The sequence below is a fragment of the Enoplosus armatus genome, chromosome 5 (genome assembly GCF_043641665.1).
Source record: "Enoplosus armatus isolate fEnoArm2 chromosome 5, fEnoArm2.hap1, whole genome shotgun sequence".
Lineage (NCBI taxonomy): Eukaryota > Metazoa > Chordata > Actinopteri > Centrarchiformes > Enoplosidae > Enoplosus > Enoplosus armatus.
In genome coordinates, this window is record NC_092184.1 from 14,913,359 (window position 1) to 14,922,668 (window position 9,310).

The 9,310-nt window shown below is 41.3% G+C and overlaps 1 protein-coding gene across 2 annotated transcripts; it reads left to right on the top strand.

Annotated features, from left to right (window-relative positions):
* The first annotated feature begins 222 nt into the window (after window positions 1-222).
* On the top strand, window positions 223-8,511 carry ankk1 (ankyrin repeat and kinase domain containing 1). 2 transcript variants are annotated; one of them, XM_070906406.1, is made up of 9 exons: window positions 223-507; window positions 758-1,040; window positions 1,170-1,321; window positions 1,594-1,643; window positions 2,414-2,569; window positions 3,296-3,420; window positions 4,207-4,240; window positions 4,759-4,999; window positions 5,313-8,511. In XM_070906406.1, the coding sequence occupies exons 1-9, from the start codon at window positions 323-325 to the stop codon at window positions 6,343-6,345; spliced, it is 2,259 nt and encodes a 752-aa protein (XP_070762507.1). In that variant the 5' UTR covers window positions 223-322; the 3' UTR covers window positions 6,346-8,511. The 2 variants fall into 2 exon arrangements, with proteins under 2 accessions (XP_070762507.1, XP_070762509.1); XM_070906408.1 differs by lacking the exon at window positions 4,207-4,240 and having other exon boundaries at window positions 3,296-3,415; window positions 4,894-4,999.
* Window positions 8,512-9,310: the final 799 nt, after the last annotated feature.

Below are 9,310 nucleotides of genomic sequence, written 5' to 3' on the forward strand. Positions count from 1 at the left end.
GGTAGAAGTCATACAGTGTGTCTGGAAGACTGAAAGCTAGACCAGCAGTCTTGGCAACTAAAAACCAGCTTTGCAGCATTGCAGTGCAAACAAGTTCTGCACCTAATCTCCTCCCACAGATCGACAGTGTAGTCTAGTATGTTCACCACATGCCTTTCACACAGCCAGCAGCCTTTGAATGTGTATCCATGTTCTACCACTTTCTCTTTCCCGGCATGAGACTCAAGCTCCTGCGGTGCCACTGATCGACGTTGATCTGGTAGGATAAACCCTGTTTATGCGTAGGATTAGAGAGTGAGTGTGTTTCAGGATCTACGTACTCATGGATTGCCTTGACGGATCCCCTGGGCAGTTCAGGAACTTCAAGAAGAACGACTTTGAGGCTGACTGGATTAAGGTGGCAGAAAGCAGATTTGGTCAGGTGTACCAGGTCAAGCTCAAGGTCTGGCGGGTAAAATGTGCCCTGAAAAGCTTTGACACAACCTTGTGTGCAAACAACTTTTACAGGTGGGAAAAAATGAAAACTAGCACAAATCGCCTATAATCCTGCTGCCAGATATAAGCAACTGTCTGAATTTACAGCAATCTCTTTGCACAGCTGTGTACTTTGAATTAATGTTGAACTTTACAAAGATCTTGTGGTTTAATTGCGGCTCTGCAACGTTTGACACATGGAAGAATGTTTACTGTGGTCTAATTTCAAAATATGTATTTAATGCCCAAAGCCCCTTCACTGACCATTTTTTTTCCATCACAGGAGAATAATAGACGAGGCGTCCAACATAGCCAAAGTGAAATTCAAGTACATTGTGTCAGTCTACGGACTGTGCAGTGAAGCAACTGCCGTGGTGATGGAGTACATGAGTAATGGATCGCTGAACAATCTCCTGGCCAGTCACAATTTGATGTGGCCAAAGAAGTTCCAGATGATTCATGAAGCCTCAATGGGCATGAATTTCCTCCACAGCATGAAACCTCCACTACTCCATCTTAACCTCAAGACATCCAACATCCTACTGGACGATCATCTCCACGTCAAGGTCAGTGAAACTCAGTGAAAACAGCATGATGAGACTGTCGATGCTCACAGTGATCTCTTGACATTTCTGAGCTCTGCAGAACAGTGTATGCTAATTCTGTACCATTTTTACCATTCTTGTTGTTCTAAGATTTCTGATTTTGGTTCAACCCACTGGGAAGACGGCATGAGCAAGAAATTGTTCATGGAGCATCTGACAGCAAGAGGGAACATAAGTTACATTCCCCCAGAGACCTTCACTCAGTGCCCCGATCCTCCAGGAACTAGTTTTGATGTTTACAGGTGACTTGCCAAGGGCATTTTGGAAATTGCACCATCAGAGTGACTCCTTTTTTTCTGATTCAGTGCACAATCCACACAGTGTAACCTTGCTCTCTACTGTATATATTTTTACTCTGTTACGGGTCACCAGGACATATTCTATATATTGTACTCGCTTCTGACTCACTCTTTCAACATTTTTATATTCACTGGTTTGATTTTATCGTAAATGCAAAGATATGCAAAGGTGAGGAAATTAGGCCTGAAGTTCCTCTGTCTGCTTTGATCCACAGCTTTGGAATTGTGATTTGGGAGATCCTGACACAGCAGAAACCGTATGCAGGTAGGAATGAGTTCATTTGAAATGCATCACCTCTTCATATCAAACAGAATTGTAGGCGTTTGCTCAGCAAGGAGTCATGTAACATTCAAAATATAGATCATACTGCACAGTTAAACATGTTTTTTGAGCTGTAAACTAAATGATATGACTGTACTGTGATGAAACACATCACTGCAGGTGTTAATATTGACATTTCTTACCAAATGTATAAAAATAGACATTTCATGGGTTGAACATAGCATAGTTTGACATAGTGTGACAACTAAGTCATGGTTAGTTTGTTCAACAACTCTTTAACAATGTCTGAAACCTTGATCCTGAATGAACTGTTGGTGAACCTTTTTATGTGAACTTGTCTAATTATCTAAACCTAAGCCACACCTCAGGGCTAATGTTGTGTTGTATTTACTTAAACATAACCGTAAGTTAACCTTTTAAAGAAATAATTTGACATGTGGAAATGGTTAATTCGGTGTCTTGCAGAGAGTTAGACGAGTTCAATACCACTCTCATGTCTGTCCATTAAAATGAAGCTACAGCCAGGAGATGGCTAGTTTAGATTAGCATAGAGACTGTAAACAGTGAGACAGCTAGCTTGGCTCTGTCCAAAGGTAACACAATTTACCAGCACCAGATTTGTCACATGATTTGTAGTGGAGGAAAATAATGGAGTGCACAACTCGTCCTGTCCCTCTTTTCTGCTGTGGTCATTCTCTGCATATGTTGATCTACATTGAACCTTTTGTCTGACATCTGTTTTGTGGACCCAGGGTGCAGTGTGACCACAGTGCTCCTACAGGTGTCACATGGTAAGAGACCCTGTATGGAGATGATACCCGAACACAAGCCCCATGAGTGCGATCAGATGATCAGCATCATGAGGCAATGCTGGGACCAGGATCACAGGAAGAGGCCACAGTTCTCAGGTACCGAAGCATAAAAGCAACAATGGAAGTTCTCAATGGAACTGCAGCCCTTTATTTCATCCACTGAGTTTCCAAAGCTACTGAGTTGGTGCTTTAACAGAAAAAGCTGTTTGCCTAAAAGCAATGTGATAAAAAAAGAAGAGTACTATCTCCTATAGATGTTTAACAAGTTAGGAAACAGAGGAGGGTCGTGGTTACTCAAAATGTTGCATACATGTACACAATTAAATTTTTTTTAATTGTCTAAGCTAGAGGAATTATATGTATCCAGTATCCTTGGATAATGACATATCAGAATTTTAAAGATTCTTTTAATCATTATATCACCAGTCGCCCCTGCTGCCATGAGAGGCATTTGGCACTTGTCCCTCTTTTGATCCACATTCTCAAAAACAATGTATAAAATCAATGTAATTATCATGTCAACAGTCAATGAGATTGACACATTTAAGATGAAGTGGGTCACTTATGATAATACAAATGAGTGTTATGTTTATGTACTCATAAACAGCAGCTATTTCAATTTGTGATGTTCACAAAATGTCAGTGGTGTTATCAGATCTGTGAAAGAATTCACCTTTAATTCATGCATTCACCGTTAATTTTCTTTAGTGATGCAATTATGAGAGGATCCCATGGGGTTTTGGAGTTGCAGGTCTAGTAATACATTTGTTTGATTAGGCAAATTCAGAAGAGTCCTTTACTTGACTGCTGTTTTATTTGCAGAAACTGTGAGAAAAACGGAGGCTCTGAGTGAAGTCCTCAAGATCCCAGGACCAATGCAATGTCACAAAAACGGTGACGAGGGACAGAAATCAACTTACCCTTGGCTGGTTTCCCCGATACGTAAGGTTAGTTCTGCTTTTACTCTGCTTGAATGGCACTTTTGTATCTACTGTATCTATTAATGGTTTTTATGAGGGAAATGCCTTAAACCTGCAATAACTGATTTTTTTAAACAGTTGCCTATTCACACATTCACCAGTTACAGAGCAACATTATAATTAATTTGGAGCCCTGTTTATGTCAACCTGATGACATATTCACTCTCTTTTAGGCTCTCTTTAAGGTAAATGCTAACATTAGCATCATAATATGCTTGCAGTGACAATGTTAACATGCTGATGTCTAGCAGGTTAGGCATAATGTTAATTTAATGTGTTAGCATGCTAACATTTGCTGATCAGCACTAAACACAAAGCACAGCTGAGGGTGATGCGCTAGATGAAAAGTCAGGTGATTTCCAAAGTTATTAGGATTGATCCTCTAGGAACCACACTTCATGACAAACTATCCAATAGTTAACATTTCACAAAAAACAAAAATGTCAACCTTATACTGGCACTAAAGTAAATCCAGGGGATCACTATGTATCTAAATAATGTCAGTAGGCTTCATTCTCTACCATGAATGTCTGGTCAAATCTTCGTGGCAATTTCAGCTGCTTCAAGGAGAAAACTACACAAATGCAACTGGTGCATAAAATGTATCAATACTGTAGCTGTTTAAATGTTGAGTCATTCATACCCTTGAACACCCATGCTCACACATTGATTGATACGTATGCTTATTAACCACTTGATGATTGACGTCACAGCTAATAACTTTTGTAGTATTTCCTTTCTTTTCCATTTTAGATTGCTTTGCCTGAGATGCCTGACCTCCCCTCAGGTAAACACATGGGTAGAGTAGGCTGGGAAATTCTGTTCAATGCAGTACAAAGCCTGGAGGGCTGACATTTAAAAAGTGCTATTTACAGTGCTGTCACATTTTTAATATTACCTTTAGTACTGAAAAGCAGAGTCAACTATCAGTGGAAGAGAGAATAAAAGAAACATTCGCACAGGATTGAATCCCTTTTCTCTGAAATATTGACTAGATTATTTAATAGATGATTCACAGTAGTTTTTATTGATCCTTTCATTGCCACTCCTCAATAAAAATGAATGTATAGATACATTTGTTCAAACACTAATGCACAAAGTAAACATTTCACACCAACAGCTGATATTGACTGAGCTCCACAGCCTCCAGAAAACTTCCCTCTCCCATTATGTACTCAAGCACGCTGCTGTAGACAATAAAATGAGGAGCAACTTTAATACATAGCAATTCATAAAAATAAAAGTTCCTGTGACGCACTATAATCACCATTTCTACAGCTCTTTTTCTTTGCTTTCATTTCACAGACGACCAACATGACAAGGACAGCATCCTCTCTCTTCTGTCTAAAAAGGACTTTGCTAGTTTCAGACAGTCTGTGAAAAAAGAGCACGTATACAAACAATTTCCAGGTAAAAAGAGCCTCCTACACTACACAGTAGCCAGCACGGATGCAGAGAGTGTGAAGTGTGTCCTGAGCATGGGTGCTGAAGTCAACTGTGCGACTGCCAGAGGTTTCACTCCTCTTATTATTGCTGTTCTGCACAGGTCTGTATAAAATATATTAACTGTTTTACAAGTGCCACAAGGAAATGTAATTTGTGCTGGCATTACAACTGGCTATTTTCATAATGTCTGCAGTTCTCAGGTTAATCAAAGACTTTCTAATCCTGTATTCAAAGTTAAAGGAATAGGTCGACATTTTGGGAAATACTCTTTTTTTCACTTTCTTGCTGAGAGAGAAAAGATTGGTACCATTCTCATGTTTGTATGCTAAACATGAGCCTCGGGTTGCCTGGCAACCTCATGGTGATGACAAGAGTCAGTAATATTGTACCCTATGAATGGAACTTTTCTACAGGCTTCATGACATCATCTCTTTGTTGCTGGAACATGGTGCCGCTGCCACCCAGGGAGATGAGGACCAGTGGACAGCGCTCCATTTTGCTGCTCAGAACGGCGATGACAGGACCGTCCGTCTCCTGTTGGACAAAGGAGCTGTGGCGGATGCCCGGGAGAAAGCTGGTTGGATGCCCCTCCACCTTGCCTGCCAGAATGGCCATGAAACAGTGGTGCGCCTGCTGCTTTCACGGCTGTCAGAGGAAGCAGTCGGAGAGCGGGAGGCACAAGGGAGGACGCCGCTCCACCTCGCCTCCGCCTACGGGCATCTGAATATTGCCAAGCTCCTCCTCTCACAGGGAGCAGATCCCAACGCTACCAACTGCTCTCTGTCCACTGCTCTTCACTTATCAGCGGAGGAAGGCCATAACAGAGTAGTCAGACAGTTGCTGAAGAGTGGGGTGATTATTGACAGTGCAGACAGCAGAGGATACACTCCACTTCACCTGGCTGCTCTGACGGGCCATACAGGTATTTGCAGGCAGCTGTTGTCAAACGGGGCCAGCCAGGACTCCAGAACCTTCCAAGGCTGGACTCCCATGCACTTGGCTGCCTTGAGGGGACATGAAGCCACGGTGGTCCAGCTGGAGAGTCAGGGTGGTTGTGTGAATGCTAGAGGTGATAATGGATGGACCCCGCTCCACCTCGCCTGCCACCAGAGTGAGCCGGAAGTGGTGGCAAAGCTCCTTGCAGCCAAAGCCGACCCCAACGTGTCAGAGGACAGTGAGGGATGGACGCCACTGCATGCAGCCTGCACCAGTGTCAGTTTCCTAAGTGTCCTCCATTTGATATCACATCATGCAGATGTCAATGCAATAAACTCAAGAAAGGCGACACCTTTACACCTGGCTGCCCATCATGGCTGCATGCCTATTGTAAAGGCTCTGCTCTTGAATGGAGCAGACAGGACTCTGTTGGACTCTTCTGGATCCACAGCTTTGAATGTGGCCCAGAGGTATGAAAAATGGGAAATAGTGCAACTACTGAAGAAGTAGTTACAATATGAGTGAATCGGGCATTCACATAAAAAAATGAATGACACAAAAGTCTTTAAAATCCTACAGGGACATTATGGTGTAAAATGGGAGGGAGCCAACACATGAGGTCAGAATCAGGTGAAGTACTCTTTAAGTACAAAACACTTATTGATTCTCCTCTTTGAATCACCTTGCTTGCTTCTTATGTGTGGTTTCCTTGTGAATGGAATGAATACTGCTGTCACATATGGATGACAGTGAACACATAACAAACTGCTGTTATAATGACTTATAGAGACATTCATTTGATTAAACCTGTCAGACTCTAGGAAGGTGTCTAATAATCTAGCAAAAATATGGATGACAACAGAACTAGTGGATCAGTGTTACTGGCATCTTTTAGTGTTTATCTAACTCCTCCAACTATAAATATGTATATGCTTTACAACAAAGCAAGGTAACTCTGATTATCTCTGTCATTCCCTGCAGACTGAGGGAAACACTGCCCAGCTAATCCTACGCTCATTTACCACACTGACACCTTTTTAAATTGAAATTAAATGCATGGATTCAGGAGCTGTATTGACCTACATGTTCACAGGGTTTTCCTTGAAACCACAGCAGAGTGACTCTGATGGAGGGGTGGGACTTGAGCAGAATCAAATTACTATAAATGAACAGAGTTAATGAGATTTTATTCTTTTAAAATTTGGTTGCTATGGGAATGTCTGCTGTGTCGTTTTTAAATTGTTATTTTTTTTTCCAAGACTTCTGTTTTTTGTCCATGAAGCTCCACCCTGAGTATGTTAGGTGCTGTCCGTTAGCTTGTTTGTCTTCCAGTGTTAGCCATTTTTGAATGTTTGACAACACTGAGCCATCCATCCATCCTCTTCTAATCCTAGGGGGATTAGAAGAATTGGAAAAGGCATACTGTGTGTGTTGGAGGTTTAAGGTTCACTTATATTACACTTGTCTGTGGCTGTTGTGTGTAAAACCAATCCACTGACAAAAACCCCCTACAAATTCAGATTTACACCAACTTCTAACCTCAACTAAAACCTAAACGAACCTACACTAAGCTGGGTGTGGCTACTTCAAAATAAAAGCCATACACTAAAAGGGTTTTACTTTGAAAAGTAGTCACAGGAAGTGTTTATTTACATTAACAGCATGATAGCATTGTTTATTCTCTCCAGTTTCTTTCTTTGGCTGCATTTTTCTCCCTGTGATAAAATCCTGATGTATTATGTCATAAAGTTTATACCAGGAGCCTGACAAAGTAAAGTATCTGCTGACCCCACTCTCACTGTAATTTATCTACTAGAGTTTGAAATGCAGCTATCATATTATGAAAAAAGGCTCTCTAGAGAGAACTGTGTATTTCACATTGGGTTGAATGATTTATAGTTGAAGATGTCCTTTTTACTGCACCAACTCCCATTTGAAATTTATGAGGCCTTCAATGTCTCAAAAATTGGAAGCAAACCACATTTGTGTGATTGTTATCTACAGTAAACAGCCTGATGACAATTTAACAGATGGGGATGACACACGTCTGTGGAATCCACAGTGTCGTTGTCTAACCTGTCTAACAGCGTTTTTGCCCTTCTAACGTTCAAATGAAGCAAGCCTTTGTGTTTAACCATACCATTGTTCTGATGCCAGTTCCTGAAAAATTTAACTCACTTTCCCAACAACATCTAATCAGGCCTACCTAAATCAATGGTGCTGCCCCAACCTTTTTACACATACGGTGACACATCGGATACCTTCTATCAGCCAGTAATTGGGTTTGCAGGCACCTAAACTAATTTTATTTTCTAATAGGGAGACAAGCAGGAAGAAGATAATGTCATGTAAGTTGCTCGCACCACAAACACCACCAGGAGCTACGGAAAGAAAGAAGAGGGCTGCAGTGTTGTTTCTTTCTCTTTAATTGAAGGAGCCACAATGTTCTGCTATATTCTTCAATAACTTTCTTTAATAACTGTACTTATGTAACACACATATAAAAGATGCTGCTCCACCTTGTGCAATGCAGTAATACCAACTTGTAGAATTGTTTTAAATTAAACAGAAAGTCCATGTACTAATTGCTTTCACTGAACTCGATTCACAATGACTACAGAATACAGCTCACCATGGTGTATTTCCACCTACACAGATTAAAGATGTGTTGCTGCATTCAAAGTCTCTAAGGGCTTTGTTATAAAACTCATCTGGAGCCATTTGCATACATAACAGTATTTTCAACAACCTACAGAATTAGATCATTTGGATACAGGTCTGCTATGGATGAGCTGTTTGATCTCCTTATCTGATGTTACCTAAACCCTTATACAGAGTTTACACATGATACTGTGTTTGAATAAAGACTTTAAAATGTTATTTTGTTGCGCCCAGTCCTCTGAGACACTGTTAAAAAGGTCTATCTGACATTCACAGCTCTCATCTTAATGATAGGATGTAATCTGGCTACTTGTCGGTATATTTAATTTCTCAGAGGAGAGCCATTACGAGCTCTCTACAGAGCCCCTCTTAACTGGCAGGGTTAAACTCACCATTGAGCTGTGCCCTGTGGTGTTAAGCAGCTTCAATCATGACTGATGCAGCTGTGCCTTTTGATCCAGGTGTGCCGCCTCAGCAGGGCCAAGCAGGCATCTAGGCAGGCATCTCTGGTCCTTGCCACGGTAATTGATTGAGTGATCTATCATGTCTCCTGAGGGATGATTTTTTTCCCAGAGGGATGATATGGAAAACATTTTTTGCCGCTGTCATCTCTTAGCGACCTCTCATTCTGCAATATGACAGTGGAAAAACACCCCAGGTCTAATCCCCAAGGTTGTTGCTTGCTGTTGTGGAAGTGACTGCTCTTTTTCACCTCGATGAACCTCCATTCAGGTTACTGAGTGAAAGCTTTTTGGGCCGCCTTGTAAATTACTTTGACATCACCTAAACACTACGGTCACCTGCATAAAGATAC

What these genes read in the sequence shown, in the direction of transcription:
- ankk1 (XM_070906406.1), top strand. Translation starts at nt 323, where the DNA reads ATGGATTGCCTTGACGGATCCCCTGGGCAGTTCAGGAACTTCAAGAAG. An exon ending in GATGCCTGACCTCCCCTCAG is followed by an intron (nt 4,241 to 4,758) that starts GTAAACACATGG and finishes TTCATTTCACAG; the next exon opens with ACGACCAACATGACAAGGAC. An exon ending in ATTATTGCTGTTCTGCACAG is followed by an intron (nt 5,000 to 5,312) that starts GTCTGTATAAAA and finishes ACTTTTCTACAG; the next exon opens with GCTTCATGACATCATCTCTT.